Here is a 27,057-nt window from a genome sequence, read left to right on the forward strand (position 1 = left end):
ATTTAGTAACTATGCTTTAAAAATACATACTTTTTCCTAAGGAAAGAAAGAACACTGCCTTTGCCTTCATGTCCCACCAACCAGGAAATATAATGAAGAGGCTTCACCCTAAAAGAAAATTTGAAGGACATTAAATGCCAGGAGATAATACATTTCACAGAAAGAACTCAAATCACTAGACAAATGACTAAAATATACAGTGTCTGTTTCTTCATGGCAAGTTTTGCATTTTCAGGAAGCATTAGGGTAATAAGCTAAAAATGTTGGAGTTCAGAACATAATGACTGATCTGAGTCAGTGAGGAATGATGTTAAATCAGCTGTGTACCAATTCCACTCAATTTATAAAAGGAACTGTAACTGCATCAGTTTAATTCATTTAAAAAATGTTCCCCTAGCTGGACCAAAGTAATCTGTAACACAAATCAATGAGATTCTTTCGTTTGTTGTGAAAGTCAATAAATTATTCAGAACATAACCGTGACAGAAGTAAAATGCAGCACCACCATACCTGTAATACTGTTCTTGTGGGGGAAGCGCCCAAGTGATACTCAATGAATGAACCTTCCTGATTGGAACAACTGAACACAAATAAATTTACTGAATATAAATATACTTGATTACACATAGAGAAGAAATTTTAGATAATGCAGAAAGAATGGTTAAAATTTATTCAGAACCACACAGAATTATTCTATAAATATCCAGATCACACAGAGGAAATATGAAGTTATGTATTCAAAACATTTAAACAATTCTATTTTACTTACCTCTGTAAAGCTTATGAAATTCTGGTGTGTCAAAAGGCTGAGTCAGATGGCCAAAGCTGGGTTTGGGTAAACCACTTAAAAGCAAAATTAAAGTGTGATGTTACTGGCAAGGCTACACTGAGATAATCACAAGATGTTAGCATCCATAGTTCTGTCGTGACAGAGGCGGTACACCAGACAACCAGAAAATGGCCCTTGACAAAGGGTGCAGCCCAGGATCCACCCAGCCCAAAGTGGAAGGCAACCTGGGATTCACTTCCACTCTGCCCACACAACAGAGTAATTACCCAAGATTTAGATACCATGTCAACTCCTCCCTCTCTTTCTGTCCAAGGCGATAACAAAGGAAAGCCAAGCACAGTAAACAACTTCCTGAGTTGGCCCTGGATTCACAAAATCCTGATGGATTGTCTTGTGGGGAAGGAAGAGCGAGAAGCATAAACAAAGTCTTCCTGAAACAATTAATGCCAGTCTTTAATTTCCAAAGTTGGCCTTTTCTTTCTGTATAAGGATGTTCATTAAGAAATGTTAATTTCCTTAGCTTCTCCAGTAAGGGATGTTTTTTAAAAAGTCATTTTAAGAACAGATAATTTTATAATTTGTAATGCCGTTATGGATCAAAAGAATCTTACTTATTTGGGATCTCCGAGAAGATTTCTGTCACCCACTTTTCCAATGTATCCAGTGTTTCTAATAAGGAGAGAAAAAAAAAGCCAGAAATGTAATTTCCTGATGATCTAAGACAAATTCTTTATCTTATCTCACCAGTTCAGGTATTTTAATGAGGCTGCAAGTCAGTATATTTTAAAATTACAAAGTTTAAATTATAAGCTTCAAAGCTGTTGGTTTGAGCCAATTCTTAATATTCACTGAACTACATCTTTGGTCATAGCTCTGGTTTTGTACATACTGCTGAAATGGGAGGCTGGGATTCTGGGATTTTAATCAACTGGGATTAAAAATTCAGTAGTATCTGGTGTGACCGTGAAAAGGAATTACCAACATAGGGATCTACAAAATCACCAGTGCTTGCTAGACTCATTCCATCCCTCTATGTCCAGAACATACGCAGCAGTTTTCACACCTAAACACAGTCCTACAGTGCTAAGAATTCCCATCCTCTTTCCTAAAGGAAATGTGTCAAGAACCAGAAGCTTAATTTTTTTTAAATGACCAGTCAGAGATTGCTTGTTTAAGCGAGCATTCTGTATTCCAAAAGTGATGCGGTATATGCTAACCAACAACGAAAATGCGCGGGCATAGGGGAGAAGGCAGAACTCACAGTTTCTTTTGTTTTAACACAGATAGAAAGACAAAGTTGAGCTGGCTGACTATCAGTCCCCATGCTTTTCTTCCCAATCACCAAAAGAAACAACATTACAATCCATCGCTACGTAAACGATTATTCAAGAGGCATTCAATGCCCTAAGAATTTTAGTCTAGGCAGAAAAGAAAAGCATAGGAGAAGAAAAGAATTACCACCTCTATTATTACCATCTCCATTTTACAGATGGGAATTGCAAACAGTTTTAGCACTCAACAAAACCCCTAAGCACAAGCCTAATTTGAATGCACACAACTATTTATTTTCAGCACAGGTCTCTACTACATGCTTCACTTCTAAGAAATCTATTTCTTTTATTCTCAGCAGAAACAACTTATAGGTCTGAAGTTGTTTGCTGAAATGAAACTCAATTTCATTTGCATAGATTTTTTCAGTCTATAGCGAAAAAAATTAGAATCTCTATTCTTCCCAGAGAAATGTGTTTTATTTTAAGACCTCTTTCGAAAGAGCCCCAAACAGAACAAGACAACTGGGAAACCCAGTCTCAGTCTCCTCATTATTTTTTGTGCAGGTTCACTGTTGATGGCAGAGAAACCAGCAGCATTAAGTCATTTAAGTGGTCTGACTCTATATTCCTGCAAGATTCTTTTTCAAATTTATCTTTGAGATTTTACATTCTGTGTTAATCTGGAACCTATTCAACAGTTTCTGTTAAAAAGTTTCTCAAGAAGTGGCAGGATGACAATGACACAGCACAATTGCTCAAGTTTCATTTGGAAACCAGGCTAAAATCTACATATAAATACCTCCTGCAGGACTGGACAATCCACTAAAATGGCTTGGGCTACAGCTGAACTGGTGCCAAAAGCACTACACCATCAGCAGCAATGAGCCTGTTTTTAAGGAACAACTGATGTTACCTTTAGATTGGACAACTAAAGTCATATAGTGAGCAGAGTAATGGCGCTGCCAGAAGTCCCTCAGTCTGGTGTAGGTATCAATATTCTTCATTTTAGGCTCATGTTTGAGTGTATCTGCATTACCTGTAAACATTAAAAGGTGGTTAGTTATCTAGACACTGGTTAAGTCAAGACCAGATATACCGAGAATTTCTTTTCCTCCCCTGGCACTGAGTCTAGTCATGGTAAGCACATTAAATATGCCTAATAGAAATTTGGAGTTAAAGGAACGTTAACTGAAATTTAGTATCTTCCAATTTCTGCTTCCTATTATAAGGACAGGTGATATTTCTATAACAAGGGAGGGCAGAGTCCTCTTGCATTATCAGATCACCCATACCATGTACTGCACAGCTCACTGTGTGTTGCCAGCTACTCCCTCACCAGGAGAACTTGCAGAACAGGGGAGGAAAATATGGTGTTCAGTAAATGTCACTACAGAACTTTATAAAAAAGTTATCTACATTTCAAAGCTGGCTAACTCTATTACGCATCACACTGCAATTTACACGCTCACCAGCACCGCAAAGGTGAGGGAGCTAGGACTCTGTATTGTCCAGGAGAGGAAGGACAAATTTCCCTTCTGCTCCGCTCACATGGCTGTGTGTGAAGGTCTACTTCTGCAAGTTTAACAGTCAATTATTTACTTTGAAAAGCCTCCTTAGACACAAATCCAGAAATACTTTCTTTTTCCAGGAAATTTTAATAGCAAAAAACAAGCTTAAGCAAGACAGAGATGACTCAGAGATCACCACCTTTACAGTAACAGAAAGTTACATGATTTATACACCTAGGGCAACCTAGCTTTAACATCAGCAAAAAGCAGTACCAGAACGAAAAGTATCTTAAGGACCAGACAGCTGCTTTTATTCCCAAATATTTTACTGTAAAAGGAGTAACTGCTCTAATACTTCTAGGCAAGGCTAGTGTTTGCTGTGATAAGGTAGTTCATGTTAGTGCATCTTTTAAGTGGTTAAAAGTTTAAGTATTATCACCACTTTATAACACAAATTCAGAACTTACCCCAAAAAAATTTTTTCATAGGATGTCCAGGCCTGGCAAGACTCCCAAATAGCATCTCCTTTCTGTTTGCATCAGAGGGTCTTGCTAGCTGATACTCTGTTAATGTAAAGAATTTGCAGTGGCATGCATCAAAATTTGAGGTCCTGTTCCCACAAAATGAAACAAAGCAAAAACCCCAACCAAACTGAAAAGGAGACATACCACACAGAGGTAGACTGAAATAGTTTTGTTTTAATGTATGATGAAGTAGTGAAATAGGATAAAGAAACAGGACTTGCTAGCAGTAATGAATATAAGTCAAGAGAAGAGGAAAACTAGCTTATTGCTGAGAAGTACAGAAAGGGATAAGGAGGGGAAGCATATAAAGCCACAACCTGCCCCGCCTGAAAGCTCTCAATACGATAAATTTAATGGGAACACAAGGCCATCAATATTCTACACAGTCAGGCCTTGCAGAAAAGGGCCAGAGAACAATTACAAACCTGCTTCTTCTATATATCACATAGAACAACTTTTAGCCTAATAATGAAGTAACAAATTGAAAACTGAGCAAGATAGTTTCCAGAAATGCAGTTTTACAATCAGTTTACACTAATCTAAATACGGGATTCTGCCAAAATCAAGAATTCACCCTCTCGAATTGCATTTTCCTATTCCTGGTTTTGCTGGTAATAAGAAATATGCACAGGAGAGCTGTAAAATAATTATTTTGGCTGGGTTAGTCTGCAGCCAGTTCATCAAGCTGACACAGTTTACTGGGCAGCTCATTACTACAGTGTCAGTACAAGGGAAGGAGTGGATCTGCATGATGAAGGCAGTGCAAGTGAAGGTATAAATTGGCTTAAGCTGTTGAAGAAACCACACCTAAAACTCAAAGACAGGTCCTTGTTTATATTGACACTTACTTAAATTCAAAGATCAAATTGCTCAGTTTTCCTTGTCAGAGGACAGATGAAGATGACTTGGAATACATATTTGAACCAGTTAGTGTATCTGCTAATAACATTTTTTTTTCTAAAACAGTGAATTTTTCTAGGCAGCCTGCAAGTATTCATAACATACTAGAACATCAGGTGAACACTCCACTCACTTCTATGCCAGGTTCAATTTCCTTCTGTGAAGCAAATTTGTAGTCATTAAGGTGTTAGAATAAGGAGACAAGCACAATGACCTCGACTTATTGTATTTACTCCACAGAGGACTGGAGAGACCACTGGGGCTATGCTGGAGCTATAGGCATGTTTTTCACTGTTTATTTCTTCAAGAAGGTGGGCTAAACACAGAAAAAGATATTCTTACCACTGTCTACAGCCTCAACTTCTCGGTCTATTGCATCCCTGATCATTAGCGGGTGAATGAAGAATTGTGCCCACCTACAAAACAGAAAAATTCATATGCTTTTGTTCAGTGTCTATCAAGCTAGGGAAAAAACCCAACAATTAAAAACAACATCCACTATTTTCAGTTTATAACATTGCTTGTCTTACTACAGATTATGACATTCTTGATGGTACTGTCTTAAGCAAAGATAAAAGCCAGTTTTGTAATAGCATCAAAAACCAAAGGGCAGGGCTCCCATGCTCCATTGAGTAGGAATGAATTGGTTGGATACAGTAGGGTATGACACTAATGGATGCAGGAGCATCTGCCTTTACATCCTAAGAATGATCATACCAGATCAGACAAGTGATCCTTCTAGTCTCGTTCCTGGCTCTAACAGGGACCAGTATCAGATGCCTCAGAGGAAATCCTCGGTTGTTCATTAGGAACAACATGACCATAGGGAAAGTTTCTTCCTAACTCCAGGCAACAAATTGTTGATTTATGTCCTGAAACATAAGTTTTTATATCCATTACAATTTTATTATCTACTATAAAAGTCATCCAGATACATATCTTCTCCTGTACCCATAAGAGAGCAGAACAATGGAAAGGGACAAATCTGCAATGAATGGAAACTCTGCAGAAGGCTGCCAGAGAATGTAATGTTTCTGTTTTGTTTTTTAAGGTTTTTTAATGATGCACTGAACTTGTTGAAGCAAAAGGTTAACAGTAACACATTGTTGACAAGAGTTTTACAGCTACCCGACCCATTAAGCTAAAGACTATTGAAAGGTGACGTCTTTCAATTTCTTTAGATCCACCAAGTGCTTGAATGAGCAGAAATCATCAGCAGCATCCGTTTATCTCCTTTGTATGAGATGCTGTTCTACAGAACTCATAATTTCTGTGTTTCCCCTTCACTAAGTGAGCTGTTGGGACAGATTGCAATTGTATTTTTTGATTCCTTTGCACTTCCAAACATCTAAAAGCTGGACTAATCTGCAAGTGAAAGCTGAATTTGGCCCAGTAAAGTAAAATTTAGGCAATACTTGGTAAAACGTGCAAACACTTGTTCTTGGCATCATCACGGAAATGTATTTTAATCAAAGTAATTTCACAGTGGAGTCCACTCTCCTCCTGAGATATTTTACAGCATCAAGAATACTCAGCTGTCATAGCTCATAGCCTGCCCCTATGACTGAGTAATTTCCTCTCACTGAGGGAAACTATGCCAACAGGTGGAGCTCTGTTGTCCTAACATATCCCACAGCACAAAAGAGTAAGTTAAATACTTTCTGGCAAAAGATACATACTTGACTGAATAACCTCGACTGGGTTAAATGTATCCTTCTGAAGCACACATTGTACCATAACTTTCAAGGCTGCCCCTCCACTCACTTTGAGGGATTGGACTTGGAACCAAAAAACAATAATTAAAAAAAAAAAAACACTAACTCTATCAGGACAAATATTTCAAGGCATGACTCACTGGGATTCTAGGAGCACTTCCCCTCTGAATAGCTGTCACACTGCATAATATTTCTCCTGTCATCAATGCTACTAGTTTAAGGGTGGTAAAACAATCAAAAGGCTACATGCATTAAGACTTACACATGGATCCCAAGTAATCACACAGCAGCTACACAGGCACTATCTCAAAAATCAATAAGATATCCAAAGGGAAATAATATTTTCCTTATAGTCAATATCCTCTGTGATAGCACAAGTTCAGCAACAGCCTTAATCACCCCAAAATGAAGAACTGAACAGCTACAACCAACCTCCTGAGGCACACACAAACATTTGTTAACACCTAATCACCATTTATATGAAGTTACCTATCAAGCGCTTCTTTGAAGTACTTCCTCTGCACATCAAACTGGAAGACTGTCCGCTCACAGTCAGTCGAAGCATTGTCGCTGCCCCCATGTTTTTTCAGAAACGCATCAAACCCATTTTCATCTGGGTACTTCAAGCTGCCCATAAAAACCACTGGAACAAAAATCAGCAAAATTACCAAGATGACACTAATTTGTTACTCCTAATTTCAGGTATAGTAACCCCTCTTCAGCACAGTGTTACCTACACCTGACCCTCAGTTCCCATGCAGAGGCTAACTACCAAGTAGCAACAGACCATGTAATCTGCCCAATAACTAGTGTAATCTGCCTTTAGCAGAAAGCCCAGATAGACTGGAAATAACAGTGCCTTTCTAGGCACAACTGGCCTCCATTACTCAAGAGTAGCATTTTAAGATACATCTGGTCAGAAACTTCGTGTGCTTTCTGCACCTGTGTTACTAATTCACCATCCTTTACTAGAAAGATAAAGGTCTGTAGCTCCAGTCTAGTTTATAAAACTGTAACATGCTTGCCCCCATATCTAATGGATAACAAAGAATGTTAATATATGTTAATGCATAGCCTGCCAAAGGGTCTATGAGACACCTTCTCCCATATTAAGAGTTCCTTACTGAGTCAGTATTTTTATAAAATCACAAATTTATTTAACTAATGAAAATAAATTCCGGGATAGCTGAAACAGAAAATTATACTAAAATACTACAGAAATACAGAGCTAGATAGCACTCATTTTACACTGAAGCTGGAGAAGATGAGATAGGAGCAGATACATACTATGTTCCAGGAAGTGTGCTAATCCAGGCAGATCTTCGGGATCAGAGAAGCTGCCAACAGCAACGCAGAGGGCTGCTGCAGACTAGAGAAAATACAACACTCTCAGTAAAAGCTGCTTCAAGAAACACTTCAGGAAAGTGACAGAAGTATAAGATAAATCAATCAGGACAGGCACAATAAAAAGGTGGTCTAGTCTGAATGCCTAATCACAAGGTTTCAGAGCACAAGAAAGCTCACTATATATTTTTTTCACCCTACAGCTTTAAGTACATACCTGCTTTTCTGTACAGCCTCTCTTTCTTGTCTCTTCCTTTTCAGCTAGCTCTTCTAATTCACTGTCATCAGGATCATTGAAATCCTCATTATCTCCATCATTGTCCTCACCCTCATCCCCCTCATCACAGTCCTCATCATCAAAACCTTCTCTACCATCTTCAATCTCAGCTCCAGAGTCATCATCTTCATCACTTTCCTCTTCAGATTCATCATCATCATTGTCTTCCTCCTCCTCCTCCGAAGATAAAGCCGCTGGGGCACCATCCAAGTAATTCAAATCCGAAATCAAAAGTGCACATAAGCCATTCTGCAGTTTGATATACCTGAAAGAAGAATTATTTGCAATGAATACACTCATTTCCCAAATCTGAATTTTCAGAATCACAAAAATTTCTGGATTTAATAGTTCTGTGTTCTTCAACCAAGATTTCCTAATGAAAATCTAATGGTAGCTAAGAAGGTGAGCAGTTTTATAGTGGGAAAGTAAAAACACTCTTGTGCTATTCAACAGCTATAAGAATAACAAGCAATTCAAGGTAGTGGCAGAAGCCCTTCTGCTCATAACATCAGGGATACTGATTAGGGCTTTTACTTCTCTCTCTATGAAATATTTAAGCTACTAGCACCCACTCAGAGAAAACTTCAGGTACTCAGAACAGGCAAATCCAAACTTCAATAGCTTGTTATGCTTCTCACACTCTTGGAAACTCTATTATATGACAGAATCTTAGTCTTTGCCTCTAAATAGGCACCAGAATCTCCATTTTAGTAGATTTTATCAATGCTTTTACTAAATGGGGTCCACAGACGTAGCAGGTATGTGTTAGAAAGGACAGCTCTCCTCTGCAGGCTTAATAAAATAAGTCACAGTGGGTTGGTTGGGTTACTATCAAGAAGCAATATACACAGCGTTCTCTGTGTGTGTATACACACAGAGAATTTTTATATATATATATGTGTGTGTGTGTGTGTATATATATATTAAAAAAAAACCACAAGCCCTCTGTCCAGCACCATTCTACAACTTTTCAGACTGAGGACTGCAAGCACCAATGCTCTGCACCACAAGATCTCTCAGCAGTATTCTCCCATCAGATCCAGAACAGACAGTCACAGTTCGTCAAATTAGCCAGAGCACCCCTCCCAGGAACTTGCACCGGCTAGTACGCCAGCTGCAGAAAGGAAGGAATGCTGGATCCAGAAAATATGTGATCCAACCTAAGAACTAGTGTGATATAGCCAGGTGGTATCTGATCCAACAAAAAAAAAAAGAAAAAAAAAAGCTAGTATAAAACAAACCCATGGTCACATCCCACACTCCCAGCAAAATCTGAGTTACAGAGCACAGAATAATAGAGTTGCTTGGGTTGGAAGGGACCTTTAAAGGTCATCTAGTCCAACCCCCAAGTTTATACCAGATCAGAGCTTTGCAATGTGGCCACTGTTGTAATTAGGTAGCAGAAACTTCAAAGCAGATTTGCAGCTCAAGCTACACGGTAAGTACCCAAAAGAAAAACGAAAGGCACAGAGTGTGTTTTCCAACTCCATGGTTCCCAAAGTTTCTCACATGTTTCATTCATGGTTATCATTACACAATTTCAATATTTCCCAGCAATAAAAGCATGTGTTATTATCAATATTCCAATTCAAAACATGAAGTCAGTGTAAGTTTTGCTTTGTACTAGAGCTGCAGGCCACCTGCTATAGCTCTGCAAAGCACAGACCAGCTTGGAAACAAATTACTCTGAGTACTTCTCTCCCAACTGAATTTCATGGGGATGTATTTGGAGGAAAGGGGGTATTGTGACAAGAATTAAGCAGCTCTGAGACAAAGAAAACACCACACTTCTTGGACTACCAAGTCTATGAAAAAAGCTAAAGAACAAATGTTTAATAGTTGTGTTAAGTTTATGAATGATGACACTCATCCAACAGGAATTGATAGGACTTACTCTGGGCCAGGGTTTCATAATCATTACCACACCCGTTTTGCTTGCTACAGGACTGCTGAGCAGTACAAATTTATTCCAATCAAAAGCACAAGTGCATTTTTGCTCAAACTACAGCACATAGTGTATATCTTGCAGAGATGCTATGACTAACTGCAGGAGGTACAAATAGTACTAGATCCATGCTAATGTCTGGGTACAAAGTTAATCATCCATACGTTCTGAAAGCCTGTTTGCTAACTGCATCATACACCTGGGTCACATTATGTAGCTGCGGCACTTCTGAATGCACAACAGGGGTCCTAAAAACAGATACACTGTACGTTCAGGCACTTCAGCCTGTGGGAGAGCTCAGAGCAAGAACCCCAGACAGTGACAAGTCAACTTTGCTACAACGTGTCTTCCAGCACAACCATCATCTTCTTCACCTTTGCATACAACTGTCATCTTCAGGTTTGCACGGCCCATAAAGAATAATGGCTTCCCAGTGATCAACAGATAGTCACAGAAAGCAGAGAACAGAATAGCACTATTCTTCCAGAAGAATGATTTGCCATAAAGCTGTTTAGCCAGGTGTATCCAGTAGCTCTTGTTGATCCTTTCCACATACCGCCATTAAACTAATGGAGCAGATTATACTAATTTTACATTACTCATCTTCAGGCTTGTGGGTGTTACATACTAGGACAGAAAGCACCCAGTAGCAAGGCAACGATTGAACTAAGCCGCTGTTGAAGGCTATCAGATTCCACTTCAGGAGAATCTAGAACAGTTTAGGTTATACTGAGCAGAGGCACCAACTGACACAGGTGTTCTTTACTTTTTCCATGTTTCAGTCCAATGGAAAAGGACAAGTGTAATCAATACGTAAGTATCCATTAGCATGCAAAATACGGGACAAAAAAATGCAATCAACGTAGCAACAAAAGCAAGCGTAGTCCAATGGCTTTTTTGAAGGACTGTACCGGCATTGATACAAATAAGGCTTAAATATAAAATAAAATTCAAGTTCTTAAAGCTACCGTTTAAACACCCTGGACAAGTTTAAACAGGATTGTTCTCACACCAAGATTTTTCTTACATCAATGATAATTGTTTAGCAGTTAAGTAACTATTTAAATACATATCAATGCACAGTGAACACTTAGAGAAACATTTTGATTTCCCAAATTACCCAAAACAAGCAATACAAGCCCATGAAATTCCACATATAGATGAATTTAAATACAATATACATTTCGGTAAAGATAACTACCCACTCATAGCTCTAATGAACAAAACCAACTTTGATTATGACAATAATTTTTGTCCCAACAAACTCACTTTTGAAAATACGTTCCGCAATCTGTCAGAACTCTTTTGTTTTTATGATCACTGTATTTGAGAAGATAATATATAACATTTTCCACTAAGTTAAGACTGACATCACCAGACGGTCACATTAAGCCCGCTGTGACTGATCTGCAGTATACATCATCAATAATGCATGAACAGAGGAGAAGGTGTATATGCATCATCAAATCACCTGCCATTAAGTTTACTTAGGAGGTTTGGTATATAGTTAGCAGACATAGGTATGTTTTACTTTCAGCCACACTGAAGTTCTCCTTCCTTGTGTCTGTTCTGTGCAAGGCTCACTTCCCACAAATGGAAGTCAGTTTGAAAAGATGTGACACTCTGCTTCCAAGTGAAAAAAATCTGTTAAGCACAGAGAGTAGGATTTGTGGGAATGTTGGTATTAGTTTATTCTATGCTACAAGCAAACACACTGTCCAATTCTCTACATGCAGAGGAGGTTCCTGAGCCTCTAAATAGATAGCCAGTGACAGTTTTCAATGGATTTCCCAAGCTTCATAACTGCGCTGCTTCAGGTAGTAAAGGCACACGTTTCCTAAGCTGACAGTCTCTGTGACTGTGAACTCTCCAGGAAGATGAGCCTCCTGCAAAGTAACATGCGTAAGAATGCCAGCAGGAGAGGCAAGCAGAGATCCAGAGGAATGAGCAAGGAAGTAGGGCAAGAAGGGAGGGAGCAAGTTTCTCCCTAAGCCAATGGGCACAGTCCTCTTCACGCAGCCAGCAAGGAATTTCACTGTCAACCAATGTCACTGCAAATCCAAAATTCAGTTCCAGGCTTAGGCAGATTCTCCACTGGCTGCACAGATTAGACATCATGAAGAGTAAAGATAAAAAATCCCCCACATCTCTAACAAGGGCTGAACAATCTTCTGCCTAACAGAAATAAGTTACAATAGTGTCCCTTCAAGAATGACTGCCTTACAGCATCCCAGGAGCTCAACCTCCGCTGGCTGTTCTCAGCTGAATCTCTCACTGCAAGAAGGCCACAAATGCTGTGTGCTGCACTCAGGGAAGGTGATCTTTTTTGGGACTTTCGGATGTATTACTCAGAAATATACAAATGAAGACACAAGCAAGACAGCAGCATGAAAGTAATTTCTGTCTAAAGTCACTAACATTTGTGTTAAAATCTGGAAGCCCATCTAAAATGGGAAGAGTAACAGCCTTTTTTTAAATTGGTATCTGCTCTGTAATACTTCAACCACATTTCACACCTCAGCTTAACACTTTTGGAATGGAGCTGCCTGGACAACGGCTGCAAACTAACAATTCGATGTCGCTGTGCCTCGAAAACGTAGCATCGCAGCAGAGTCATTGAACAAGTACTGATTTTTTTTTTCTCTCTATGCAAGCCCCAAGCCTATTACTGTATACAAACCAGAGAGCCCATCTTCAGAAGAAACACACCCGTGAACCCCCATTTTTCACAGAGAGGCCCCTAACTCCGCCGGTCACCAAGGTGAGCCCGATTTCAAGCACCTGAGGCTACAGCCGTGCTGGAGTGCCCGCTGTGCTCGGGGCAGGCCGGCACCCAGCCCCGCACGCTCCCGCACCCCCCTCCTCCCGCCGGCCGGGGCTGGTTTTCCGTGGGCAGGCGGGGAGGGGAGGCCCCAGCCTACCCCAGAGACCAACCGGGGGCTGCCTCAACGGCAGCGGCTCGTCCTCCCCCCAGCCCTCCTTAAGCCTTCCCGGGCCAACGGCCTCCGGGGGGAGGCTCGACGCCGCCGGCCCTCACCGGTACTGCTTGGGGTCGCTGGGGGACTTGACGATGTCGGGGTCGCCGAGGTTGGCGCCGGGACCGATGTCGCCGCGGTCCTCCTCTTCCCCGTGAGGCGAGCGGCCTCTGGAGTCGCGGCTGCCCTCCCCGGCCTGCTGCCCCACCGTCAGCTCCGGGCAGCTGTGGCTGGATGTCGCCTTGTTCCTACCGGGCATGGCGGCGGTCGCACCACACCACTGCGGCTGGGCAACGGCACGCAGCGACCGGCCGCCTCCCGCCAGGCCGCGGGCCGCCGCCGCCGCCCCCACCCACACTGCTCGGCCCCTCCGTGCGAAGGCGGCCGCGAGACTGCGCATGCGCCGCCAGCGGCGGCGGCCGCCCGCGACCCGGCCAGCTTCCGCCGCACGAGGAAGTAGCGGTGACGGTTGCGACGGCTCGAGACCGCACCAGTCACCGCCCGCTGCGGTGCCAGGTGGGGAAAACGGACCAATCCCAAGCCCTCACTTGGTCGGGGGGTTCTCTGATTGATGGAGAGAAAGCTGGTGGCGTGGGAGGGGTGGGAGAAACCATAGATGGGGTGAGAGACGGAAGGAAAGGCAGCCCCTTTCAGAAATCAGACCGAGAGGACAGAGAACTCAGAGGTAGGAGAGAAAGACAGAATATAGAGCCACATCCCGGGAACTCCTCTCCATGCCGTTGCGATCCGACATTTATACCCGCCTGCCGTGTTAGCTGCCCCCCCCGCTCTTCCGTTGGAATAGTCCAACCCCGGTTGGTGAAGACCGGCCGCCTCCTCTCATTTCATTCAACTATTGGTCCGAGTGGCTGTCGCTCACTCCTGACAAGACCAATCAGCCCGCGCAGGCTGCCCGAGGAGGGGCGTCACGCGCAGTCCCTCAGCGCAGGGTGAGGCCCTTCGCGGTGGTGGCGGGGCCGGTCGTTCCAGCCGGTGTTCGTGGCCCAGCTTGAGACCGAGCCGGTGACGTGCAGGGCCAAGGCTCCGTCTGCCGGCCCAGCTCCCCAGCGGATATCGCCGGCAGCAGCTCCGGCACCGGCGGTGAAATCCGGCGGTTGGGCCGAGCCAAACGCGGTGAACCGGAGACTGATGACTGCTGATTTTTTGAGTTTGTGTTGTTCCCCTAATGGTATCCTTAATAGCTTAAAGTTTGCAGCCATGGCTATTTAACAGAAAAGACTGTCTCTATTCTTGATCCGGCCCAGCCTTTGCAGTTCAGTAGGTCTCAGCATTTTCCGATTTGTGAATATACTTTTTTTCCCTGTGAAACTGCAGTGTCAGTGGAGCAAGTTCAAGTCTTGACAAGAGGAATGCTGCTTTTCCTCTTGTCTTGCATCTCTTCGAAGCTGGCGTTTCCAAATGGCATATATTGCCAACGTCCTTTTTCTTGTAATGCTTTGAGAGCTGTTGTTTGCTGTTGCACCTGTAACATCACTTCTGCATTGTTCCACATCTGTTCAGTTTTCTGCTATTCCTGTAGTTATTTTGTGCGCCTGTGTAAGTCTACATTGACTGCAAAAGTCAATGATGAAAGTCAAGTAAAAGGGTCAGAGGCTAATACAAATGAGGGGCGCTGTCTGAAATACAAGTAAGATCATTTAGACTGGATGTCTACCCAGTGTTTCACTGCTTTATTTCTCCACAAGATGGAAGCCAAGACCCATGTCTAACCCAGAGCCTCCTGTACAGCTTTTAATGGAGAATTGCACACACAGTGCTGTATTGTACAAGCCACAGAGAAGCTTGTGAAGAGCAGTCACCTCTTTCCTTTCAAATTCTAGTACCCCTTTTTTTTAATCTTGTAATCATACTATTTTATCAATACTACTGTCCTAGGCCACTGCCAGTCAAAGTAAAGGTTCTATACAAAAACCGCATGAAGAATTTTGGGTTTGTCTTTGGTGCAAGCAAGTCTGTTATTTCCCTTGCCCTGACAAATTATTGTCTTGCATTCTGCCATTACCTCTTACAAGTTATTACAAGTAACAATTACAAGTAACAATTACTATTGACTCACCGTTGATACAGCTGCGTGCCACTTAAAGCAAAAGGCTTTTTCTGTATTCATTCACTGCTTTTAATGGAAATCTAAGAGATGATGGGATACCTCTCTCCATTAATATTTAATTTATGCATCAGTTGCCTGTGATGATTTGATTTCTTATTTGGAATAAACTCTGCAGGATTTCTGCACCAAATACTAGGTTTCTCCCTGTGTGCAATATAGGGCAGGGTAGAAGTCATAACCGTCTTTTCCAGTTCACAGAATCACTAAGGTTGGAAAAGACCTGTAAGATCATCAAGTCCAACCATCAACCAAAAAAACCCACCACCATACCCATTAAGCCATGTCCCAGTTCTTCAGACTGTACTGCCATGTAGCTACTTGCTGGCTTGTGCTGTAAAAACCAATTCTGCCCATCCTAGCTTGAAGGGCCTGGAATGTACTTGTATTCTTCTTTGAAAAAAAATAAAAAAAATACATCTGACATGACTGGAACACAATGAAACACAATTATATATTGGGTAGAAAAGGGAAAAGTCTTTTTTGCTAGGAAAAAAGTAGTAAGTAAAACAAAAGAACTGAAATTTCATTTCTGTTGAATCAGTTTTCTTTTACCATTGAGCTGCTGAGCTAACAAATCATTATTTGCACTGAGGTACTCCATTATCCCTGCACAGCTCAATATCATCGCTCCCTGCTGTGGAAGTTTTTGTTTCTTTTTGCTAGGTACACAAGTTGGCCTAAAACCTGCTTCTGCTACAAAATTAAAACACTGCACTGCACGTTTATTGGCCAAATAATCCTTCTCTTCAATGTGTTTTAAATCCGCACAGATTCCAGATTGATGGGCTCAAGGGTCATCACCCTGTCAAAAAAGATAAATGTAGTCTGATGTATTTTAAAAGCGTTAAAAAGATACCTTTCTTTACACATGCACACGATTGCCTAATGTGCTAGTAATGCAGCTCACACAAGGTCTCTGGCCACACCCAGTGACTACATTTCTCTTTATTTTGCAGTTTCAGGGGTTTAGATACAATAACCACACACCTAGCACTGCACAAATCACACATTCAGGACTAGATCATACACACCCAAAATATGTCACAGTAAAGATTTCTGAAAGCAACATACAAACAAATGAAGGGATCAAGCCTTTCGCACAATGAGCTCAAACTACATCGATGTAGTTGCATTTTTCTCTAGAATATTGTGCTTTTTTCTTAGAACTATTACACTCTTGAGACACAATAGAACAAAATTACAAAGCATTCACTAGTGTCATGATCCAGCAAATTACAGTGCAGTGGGCAGATACTCGACTCCAGTTTCTGACATCAGAAAGTCTCCTCGGTCAGAGGAGTTCATAGGCCTAAGGTGAAGCCATGAAGCTCTTCAGAATTTTCAGTTTAAGACAGCAAACTCTCCGTATCCGCCTAATCTGCATTTACCAACACAATTTGCAGTCACCGTTTAGAGCTGGGATGCACAAAGGCGTGATCATAAACAAAGGCATACAGTGTATATAATTTCACAGATTCGCAAAAGCAGTTCTTCCATATATTTCAGAGAAATACAAGCTCTGCCTGTGGCAAATGCACACAGAGTTCTACACAAAGATGTAGAAGTTTTGTAATTTTAGAGGTGTTGGAAGTCTGAGTATATTTTAGTTGTTAAGTATTAAAAATTTTTCCTCCCTTCAAAGGATGATGCAACAAACGTCCATAGAATAACTCTAACAGGTCGTCTTTGCCATTTTTCATTTGCAGTTATGTTTTATTAATCAATCTTCCTTTTTTTAAATTATACTTGGTGATTGAATCTGAAACCAGAAAAACTATCCCCACACAGGCATCCAACTAGCACAAAATTAAAAAAATAACAAAATGCAGAAAGAAAAATCTAATAATATTGGCACTAATACTTGCCAACACTCACATTTTGGCTCCTGATATTTTAATCTTTCTGAGACAGTGGTGTTCCAAGTCTTATTTGTCAGATTTTGCCTCCAACTAAGCATGCAGCAGCCAATTCCTCCTTTCCTTTGTCCTGCAACAAATCCACCAACAGACCAGATCCAAACCTGGAGGATAAAACTACAGGATACCAGGGAAAAGCTGCAGGACAGTCAGCTCATGGACTTCTAGAAACAAACAACTTAGGGGCAGCAAGGTGCCGAACACAGCAACACCCCCAGCACTCCACAAGCCATTACTGGTGGCTGTGGAGAAGGTTGCACCAGCCAAGAGCAGGTACAGCTGCAAGGCCTTCTCCTCCTCCTCCCCTGCCTGGCAGCTTTGACTCATCCATGTGTTCTTCCTCCATTTAGGGGCTTGACACAAAATCCACCCCCCATGCTCTTGGCTTTCTGGAGGACCTCAAACTGTCAGACAGAAATAAACGGCTTTCTGCTCCATCATACAGAAAAACTGAGGTCCATGTCTAGAGGACAACAACAATGATGCAAAATACCTGCGGACAATTTTTTTTTTTTTTAACGTTAAAAAAAGCGCATATTCTTGCTTTATAAGAGATTTTTGTCCCCATTTTCTTTTAGACCTGGTCCCCTTCTGATGGGTTTTTATGTTTCCTGCTGTTCTTGACATAAAAACTCTTTCTGCAGTAGAGGAATTTATAATTAAAAATGCAACATTCTCTGTGGAAATGACACTTGCAACACTGTACAATTCTTTTTCTTCAGTGTAACTCACATTAACACTAGGTGCACTTACAATATTTATTCAGATTTTTGTTTTTTAAATTATTGGATGAAGAAATATATAATATTAACACTCCAGCACATTAAACAAACATACCAGTTTCCTACAACAAAGACTTCTGCCTTTGGGACTACGTGATAGTACACCACCACAAATGAAAAGATAAAATGTAGTCAGGAAAGGAGAAGGACATTTCTCAGCGAGAAAGGTCACTAGCACGAGCAGTTCTGCTGCGAAGGGGGTGGGTTGTCTGTGAGTCGCATGCTCCTTCCTGAAGTGCCCCTGGAAGGGTCTGATTCTATACTCTCCGACATCTTTTCACAGATTATATCCACAAGACGCTCAAACACCTGCCTTACATTGATGTTTTCTTTGGCACTAGCTTCAAAATAGTCAAAACCTGTGAGAAAAAGTGAAAAAAAAAATAATCAATAGAGACAGATGATAATGGAGATGGTTTTTAAAATACTAACCATTTTTTTCAGAATTCACCTTAAGAAAACAAGGTATCAGACAATTCTTAAGCTCGGTTGATTCCCACAATCTCAGAATACTGAGCATAAATACTTCTAAAATTTATCAAGCATCACTAAGAGTCAAAGGCATAAATGGATTCCTACCATAGCCCTGGTAAACACATCTGCAGATGATACAGATCTGAATAAACTCAGGACAAGGGAGTCAGATTCTCCCAATGCCACTAACTGGTAATGTACAGAGGGGCCTTCCTGGGCTCCACGCGCCCCTGCGCGACAGGGCCAGGCTTACTCTACCAAGCACTACTGCACCCTGGCAAGAGCAGAGACCAGAAAGAGAAGCAAGATCGTGGTTGTATTCCTTCTGCTGACAAACTTCTGCACTTGTGAGCAAAATGCTCCACAATTTTGGTCCTGTTTTTCCTGTTCTTTGTCTGATTAGATGGAAAGCTTTTCAGGGTGATTAATACTTGTACAGCACATGTCACGACAGAGCACCCATCCTGACAAGGGCTGTTCAGCACTGCTGAATTTCAAATAATGTTGAGTGCCTCCTACAGAGTAATTTCAGTGTCCAGTCACCAGCTCCTAGCTGCAGTGATGAGTACAGATTCTCAAACACTGACCCTTTCTGATTAAAAAAAGAAAAAACTCAGTAAGGCTGGCGTTACGCCAAGGTGGGGATGGCACACAGCTATTCCTGCTGCCTCACGTTGACACCCTGCACAACACAAGAACCAGCCTTCTCACAGACGAGCCTGAACCCTGCCTCAGCCAGCAGAAATGTGCTGAACTGTGAAGCATTTCTTTATCTTTCTAACCCCAGGGGCCTCAAAGGCCAACCAGCACTTACAATGGCTGTTGCTTCTGTTCTGCCAGGTTATTATATTGCCAACAGCAAGAGCTCAAGCACCACAGAGCGTTTATTTTGCAATAAGCTGCATTCTGTTGTGCTTCATTTTGGGGATACTCTGCATTGCATCAGTTTTCTTTGATTCTGCCACAAACGAAGAGAAAGGTAAGTCATCTTGACTGATTAGTCCGCCACTGCTGGTGGACCGAGTCACCTTGATGTGAGGGATAACAAGTAGGCATCTACCCCATTGTAACCCTTTTTAAAAATCATGGGACAAGGGGTGAAGTGGTGGTGGGGCTGTCTGCCTCGTTACTAAATAAGGACAGCTGTCCTGCATCAGAGGAGCATTCTGGCTGCCCCATTTGCTGTCTTTGATGATGATTAAAAACGTATATAAAAGGCACAAGAAATCAGAGAACTGAACTGGCGTCTGTCCATCCAACATTGGTTTAGCTTCTGCTGTGGCTGAATCTATTTTGGCTTAGTTCACATTCAGGCCAATAACAGTTTCTTAATCTGATTAGGAAATTATTTCAATGATGTTAATGTCACTATACAAACTTAGACAAACATGCTGAAGGATAACCTTTACATGGATCATTACGAAGAAAGCTAGCAGTTTAAGCAGTCGATAGTCAATTAAAGAGATTCCTCCCACCTAACACACAAAGTAATTTCAGGTTATGCTATACACATTAGCACAGTTAATATAAGGAAAAACTGACTAATAAAACCAGATACATATTTCCAGCCTTTTTAAAAAGAGCATTTAGTATTTTGGGAGGCTACAGAAGAGGAGGACGGGGGCAGCACTTTCCAAAGGCATGGTTAGCTTTTGTTTTGCTCTGCACTGGGGTAGGTTTCTCCCGGGTGAGCTGGACGAGCGCGAGGACAGGGTGGGGGCAGAACTGGGGATTCTTCAGCAGAAGAGTTTCCTACTGATGGAGTCAGTTGCTATGGCAGTTCTGTGCACCTGTGTGTTTTGAAGTGTCCCATAAGTAAAGGATACAGATTCTAGATGACAGGTTTGTATTTAAACAAACAGATTAATTTTGGGGGAGAAAAAACATTAGAAATCCAAATAGGAGTGGGAGTTCCAGTAAAAGTCTATTTGCTGTTACATTATTCTGGACAAATTTTCAACTACTAACAGTGTAATTACTCTTGCAAAATACATGCGCACACATGCATTCACAACAGTTTTGAAAGTCGGCAAGCCAGGAACCGAGTTTATTCACATTTATATTTTCAAAAGCAAATTAAATTCTGATGTGTAAAAAAAGAGCCCATAACTGATTTTGCAAACTAACCATGTCTGTGTTTGCTTTGCTAGTCCTACATGTAAAGAAATATTATTACAATAATAATAATGACGGGAAATTAGAGGTTTTAGTTTGATATTTGCTCATTATTTGTTTATCATGAAAGTGACTCAAGGCTCCAGTCATGAATGGGACCCCTTTGTGCTTACCATATGTAGCATTTCCACTTGAAGGCTCTAAACCTACAGGCCTTTGCAGACATGCTTTTTTTTTTTTCCCCCCATGTGAAACATGAAAAGATAATCTGATTGCTCTTAACTCTTTGGAACAGTGACCATCTTTTTGTTTATATCACACAGGTCCCTATCACAAAGCTATACTTTATACTCATCTATGAGCAGGGTTTCTATACCTTCTCTTCATTTAAAAAAAAAAAAAAGAACAAAACAAGCAACAGCAAAACCCCCAACTAATAAAACCTCATTATCTAAGTTTTAACCATAATTGGCAATTTGATCAAGGTCACACTTTAAACTACAACGATGTATACAGTGTGTACTGGAACTCCAGTACCCCTAGTTTAACAATATATTATGCTCCCTCCAATTACTGCTTAAGAATTGAAGACAACATAGGATTTTATAAATTGGGGATGGTGGTGATTCTGGTAAGACTCTCTAGTCTTACAAGCTAAACAAATATTTACAGTATGCCCATTGTAAGAGTCTCCACTGTTAAGCAAATTAAATTTTAACAGGATTTACTTGCCACTATGAATTCTTTGAAAGAAGACAACAGTATAGTTAAATATTAACACAGAAGCCCTGATTCCATATTATTCCATATTAAAAAGATTATATATGCTATAATATATAATGAAAAATGATAAATAAATGAGAAATTAGGATGAGTTTATTTTGCTGTTCATTCTAAAATTTTTATTGCAATCCCAGCTTCCTCTCAGTGGAACTGTTTTGCTTTTTCTATCCCATATCAATACATAATCCCATTTCCCTACCTGGATAAAGAAGCCTGGTACATTTTAAAAATATATTTTACCCAACTCTACAGTTCTGATGTATAAACTTTTTTTTTTTTCATTGTTTAGCTGCCAAAAAAGATATTCTTCTACAAAAATCAATGTTTGCATTCTGAAAATGACTATATGGTACTTAGAGACCTGGAGACAGAATTGTGTTTATGAAAACATTTTCTCTTTTCATTCTGCTGAGCTAATAAAAGCTGTTCTCTCTAAACAAACTTTATCTTCCTTACATCCTTAGATATTAACTTTACAGATACAGCAACACGACAAGAAGGTAGTATTCAGCGCTAAGCAAGTAAAATATGGACCTAGAATATATTACGCTTCTTAATTGCGATACCATTATTAAAGTATTACCGCTGGAAGGACTTTTTATTGTAGAAATTAAAAGGAACACAGTACAAAGAAGCAGAGGAAAAAAGAGTAGAAAGAAAAGCTTTGACATGTACCTAGCTGATCCGCCAGATGTTTCCCCTTCTCCACGGGAACAATTCTTTCATCCTCCATGTCACATTTGTTTCCGACCAGGATCACTTGTGCATTGTCCCAGGAGTAAGTCTTGATTTGTGTGGCCCTACAGCAGGTCAAAAAAGATTGTTACGTTCCATCAGCCGTGCCGAAATACAATCGTATATTAAGTATGAAAACAAGTACCATTAATGACAGCATCAACATCTCAAGACTGTAATGTTGGTTAAAAGACAAATGACCAAGCTTACACCTTCAGCAAGAATGCAGACTATGTAATTTATAGCACCATTCTATTTTACTACTCCTTAACTCTGTGTGACAATAAATCTTCTTGTTAAGGCTTTGCAAGTGTTTTAAAGATGATGAGATCCAGACAAAAAGCTGAACTGAATAATTTCTGAAGTCGAGGGACAAAAAAGCATTCTTCTAAAGCTTATTCTCCTTCAGCTGTAATCTGTCAGAGGAACGACAATCAATTACACCTCTTAAGGATATTGTCCCTATAGAGAAAGCCATACAATAGATACACACTTCACACTAGATTTACAACTTCTTGTAAAACACATAACAACAATAATTCAAAGCAGACAAAAAAGATGCTCATTTGCTGCAGAGTTTTAGTAACACTGTAAGAAATTGTGTTTTGAGAGTCAAACAAATCGAAGCATCAAGTCACCTTTAACAGGAAAACTGGTTCATGGAGACTGAAAATTGCATAGAAACATGGAAACAGTTGCTAAAAAGAAACATAAAGTTAGCAAATTGGGAAGATACGGGATCAAGGTAAGACTCTGTGAGCTAATATTTGAACCCAGCAGGATTAAGTGATATCTAAGGCAGGAAACAGCAGATGCAATGACAGACTGCAATATCAGACAAATGCTAACTTCAGTGACAGATGGATCAAGTGCATGGGAGCTTAAGTACGAGCACTGGGATGAACATAAAGTCTCTAAAGCTCTCTGTGGCTCATGTGTCGAAACTGGAGTGGAGCTAGCTGTGGATCCCAGGAGTCTGACCTTACATTTGGCCTCTTTATAGTTTTTCAATGACAAAACAGAGATTTTTTTTTTTTTTTTTTTTTATATTTACCCTGAGGGGCCAGTCCTTTCCCACCATCCTTGGTGAGGTGTCACAGAGCCAGCAACAGAACAGCATTAGCTTGGTAGCATTCATTTTCATCCATTTTTTCAGACTGGCCCAACCTATCCTATCTCCACAAGCTAGCTCTATCTTTTAAGACTCCCTTCTTCCCAAAGATAATTAGGCTGCTCTGCCAGAAGCGATACACTCCCTCCTCCACTCCCTAACTCACTTTCCCGTGCTTTGTCCTTACTCGCCCCCCTTCCATACAGGACACCGAGTTTCAGACAAACCTGCCATTTTCCCAGGAAAGCCAGGATTCCCCTCAGATTTTTACTTCTGTTTAGTTTCCTTGAACTTCCTTAACAATAAAGCACTTGATTCCTTCTCTTTTGAATTAGCAGCAGCCTCCAGCTCCGATCTACTAATGATATTTTTTAATTAGTTTGAGTTGTTTACTTGCCTTTTCTATAGAAAGCAGACAGTCATGTTACTCCACATGTGTCTAGGAAAAAGGGGGTCATTTCACTGTGCAACTTGCCTTTAAGCAGCAGCCTGTTTGGATTGCACTGGAAAACATAAACCTAAACGAAGCCCACTGCACAAGCCCAGACCCATACTGCAACACGCAAAAATAATCAAGGACTTTGTGCAGTGAAACTTCTTACTCTTCTTAGCGTGCTCCCGGAAAGGCACTCACTCCAGTCCCAATTTTGGCTACTCCACTTTCACCCTTCTGAGTGCCTCCATGTAGACAAGCCCCGTGAAAGCTAATGTGAGTCTGCGATGAGTTTATGCGGTACTCTGGCGTTTCTCAAGGCTCATCACAGAAAGGGATGACCTCAGAAATCAACCAAAGCCCAGGAAGATGAAATCTCCACAGTCTCCCTCTATAAGCAATACAGAGAAGGAAAGTCTTTCCAGGTTCAATTTAAAGCACCTATAACCAGGCTTCTCTTCTGACCCCAATTCCTCTCTCTGGATTCATTTCAGCCCCTGGGGGGTTATATGGGGACACACTGCCAAATCTTAGCTATTTAAAGAGAATTACTTAGAAAATGAAAAAGAAGAAAAAAGCATGAAGGATCTCCCACAGAAACTCATCCTTCTCCTTGTTTTGTACAAGTTAGTGAAAATCCTCTCTTGCAAAACACTGCCATTTACACTTACCAGGAATAAAAACAAACAAACAAAAGTTATGAAGAAGAACACCTAAAAGAAATCCTGATCCCCATACAAAAAGAAAGGCAGCAAATTTCCAGAAGCTTTGGGAAAGGTAAATAAATAAATAAATAAAAGGCTTGTGCAATTGAGATGTTTCAACAACCATCAGGGCAGTCCAATACACACACTGGGAAAAATATATTTCTGTGACACAATAACAATGCTGTGCCTTATTTGTGCTGAATTCCCCAAATTAACAGTAAAGCATGGGTTTTATGCGTCATGCTTAGAAGAAAAATAGGTTCACAGCTCATGGATATATCAACAGCCTAATTTGGAGATCAGCCTTAAAGATAAATAAAGCTGATGATTTGCAAACCCAGCTGTCATTTAAATCTAAGTTGACTTTAACCAATTATTTCTTCCCTTCTATGAAATTGTCTAGATTGTCCAAAGCAGAGTTTCCATAATATTTTCTATTTATTTTACAGTATCAAATGCTGAGTATATTCTAGTTTCAACACAGTTTCAAATGAGGTATAAACCACTGATTTATCTACACACGAAACTATCAAGCCAATGTCAAATAATAACTGTCAGAGGAACCTACTAAAAAAAAAATATCTAGAAACTGAGCTGAAAGCCATGAAAGCTCATTTAACCCTTTCACTCACCCTACAGGAAAGACATCTTATTATTCAAACAAAATAATTATTTTCAAATATCAGGTAAAATCCATCTTTGCTTTTGCCCATTTATGCTTTTTCTTCTAAAATAACCTGACTCCACTCTTGCCACACTGCAGTAAGGAAAAATCACTCAGGCTTAATCTTTTAAGACTTCTCATACAATCTGCTGTACCTTTCCCAGTGAAGGAACAAAAGAAGAGGTCATATCCTATATATTCCCAAATGCATTTACATTGTATATCTTACTCTTTCTCAGCTGCTTTAAGATAATTATCATTAATTACGGTGATTCATGTGAATGAAGGAAAGACTGTACCTCACATTCATATACTACCCCAAGAGCTTGTCTAAATACCTGATACACAGCCATGATCCTCCTCATTCAGCAGAAAGAGTGCCTTTACTTGGTTTAGGAGAAGTATTTCTGGAGTGGCACAAAGCAAACCAGAATCCTCTTTAGGACATCCACCCATAAGAATGGTGCAGTAAGAAGATCACCCAAGGAAGAAATCATATGGCAGACTGGAAGAGATATTCTCATTTCCCTTGTGGGCAGGTGAGGCCAGGTCAGGAGGCTGTTAGAACAGTCATATGCCAATGAGCCAGAGATGAGAGGTAAATTGCACCATACATACATGGGAGGCAGTTTTAGAGGAGATGTTGGAGCTTGATGAAAAGGCTTGGAGAATAATAAGGCTAGTGAGCACAACCTGCTGTGGCAATTTCCCAGCTAGAGGGAGGATGTAAGCTCTAAGATGCTGGAGAGGTCTAGAAAGGAAAAGACCTCTCTGATGGAGAGCTGACTTTGCACAAGGCTACCTTCCCATAATTTCAGTGTAATTATGAAGATGAATTTTGAGATCTATGCACACCCCTATGAGCTCAACAGAAGGTAAGAGTTTGCCATGGGCAAGAGCTTACTTGGAGTGCTAGGTCTCTGGTTCAGCTGTTCATGCTTTTGGCTTGTTTTCTGTAGGGAACTCTGCAGGAAGAGACGGTACAAGAGAAAGCAGTGAGATGGGCTGAGACTCATGTTGACAGCTTGCTTACACAGCATCTTAAAAAACCTGAACCACTAAACAGCAATAGGCAGGGCACCAGCAAGAAGGAACAAGCTTTAGACTAGACAATGTCCTACTATAAAACACATAGATGACTACTGTACATAACTTGACCCATTCCAAGGTTTTGTGAATGGGTACAATTTTAGGATCCAGGAATTATGTTCAGGTGGGAAATTCTTACCAGCCAATGAGAATGGACTGGGATGGAAAGCAGCCAAAAGTTAGTGGAAGAGGCATCACTCCATATTTTATCTACCGATGATTTTCCTGAGGTATCCTCCTAAGCTTGATTGCATTTGCTTTATGAACCCAGTCCCATGATCACATGGCAGATGGCTTACTTATCTTTTTATGCCAGAGAAACACTCAAATTCCATCCACAAACACTATTTTGGAAATAACTGGGAAGGTTAACAGGTTCCTTACTGGATTTAATTCACATTAACTGACTACTGCTGATTTATTCTCAATGTCTAAAAGGTCAGCCGATCTGCTGCATCACACTGCATTTATGACAAAACATTCAACTTAACAGTATTCTTTATTTACTGTAGCTGGACACTGAAGAACGCATAACTAGATACTTAAAAGAGAGAAAGGATGTGTAGGATTAATTGCTGTAATTTCTGGAAATTTGCAGGATGTAAGAAGAGCTGGGATGAGCTTTGCTGTTAGCTTTTGCGTATATTCCAGGTGGATGCCCCATTTAATTTCAGCAAGGGTTGAAGTATGGTCTTAGAACTAGCGTGGTTTGTGGTAGTCTCACCTAAACCTCTGCAAACACAGGCAACTCACGTATCGGGCCATACACCTTCTTTGCAAGGTAAAAAACAGCTTGCAACTTTGCCACTTCCTAGGAATCTAGGAGCAACACTACTGAGGGTAACAGCTTCATTAGGGGAAAAGAGGTGGT

The 27,057-nt window shown here is 40.7% G+C and overlaps 2 protein-coding genes across 3 annotated transcripts in view; both read right to left on the minus strand.

Moving 5' to 3' along the window:
* The window catches only part of NRDC (nardilysin convertase), a 29,457-nt gene extending 15,934 nt beyond the window's left edge, over window positions 1-13,523 (minus strand). Inside the window, exons 1-11 of the mRNA XM_059821611.1 lie at window positions 13,312-13,523; window positions 8,270-8,594; window positions 7,996-8,077; window positions 7,198-7,351; window positions 5,336-5,409; window positions 4,037-4,132; window positions 2,975-3,097; window positions 1,402-1,459; window positions 770-843; window positions 511-580; window positions 31-108 (exon numbers count right to left, since the gene is read on the minus strand). Of these exons, the coding sequence (XP_059677594.1) occupies window positions 31-108; window positions 511-580; window positions 770-843; window positions 1,402-1,459; window positions 2,975-3,097; window positions 4,037-4,132; window positions 5,336-5,409; window positions 7,198-7,351; window positions 7,996-8,077; window positions 8,270-8,594; window positions 13,312-13,508 (1,331 nt within the window). The 5' untranslated portion in view covers window positions 13,509-13,523. The remainder of the gene's footprint in view (window positions 1-30; window positions 109-510; window positions 581-769; window positions 844-1,401; window positions 1,460-2,974; window positions 3,098-4,036; window positions 4,133-5,335; window positions 5,410-7,197; window positions 7,352-7,995; window positions 8,078-8,269; window positions 8,595-13,311) is intronic.
* A 4,723-nt stretch (window positions 13,524-18,246) lies between these two features.
* Window positions 18,247-27,057, minus strand: part of RAB3B (RAB3B, member RAS oncogene family) — a 56,303-nt gene continuing 47,492 nt past the window's right edge. For both annotated transcript variants that reach the window (XM_059821608.1, XM_059821609.1), the window contains exons 4-5: window positions 22,123-22,247; window positions 18,247-18,434 (exon numbers count right to left, since the gene is read on the minus strand). In XM_059821608.1, coding sequence (XP_059677591.1) covers window positions 18,247-18,434; window positions 22,123-22,247 — 313 coding nt within the window. The remainder of the gene's footprint in view (window positions 18,435-22,122; window positions 22,248-27,057) is intronic.

Source organism: Gavia stellata, chromosome 10 (assembly GCF_030936135.1).
Source record: "Gavia stellata isolate bGavSte3 chromosome 10, bGavSte3.hap2, whole genome shotgun sequence".
In the NCBI taxonomy this organism is placed as follows: Eukaryota; Metazoa; Chordata; class Aves; order Gaviiformes; family Gaviidae; genus Gavia; species Gavia stellata.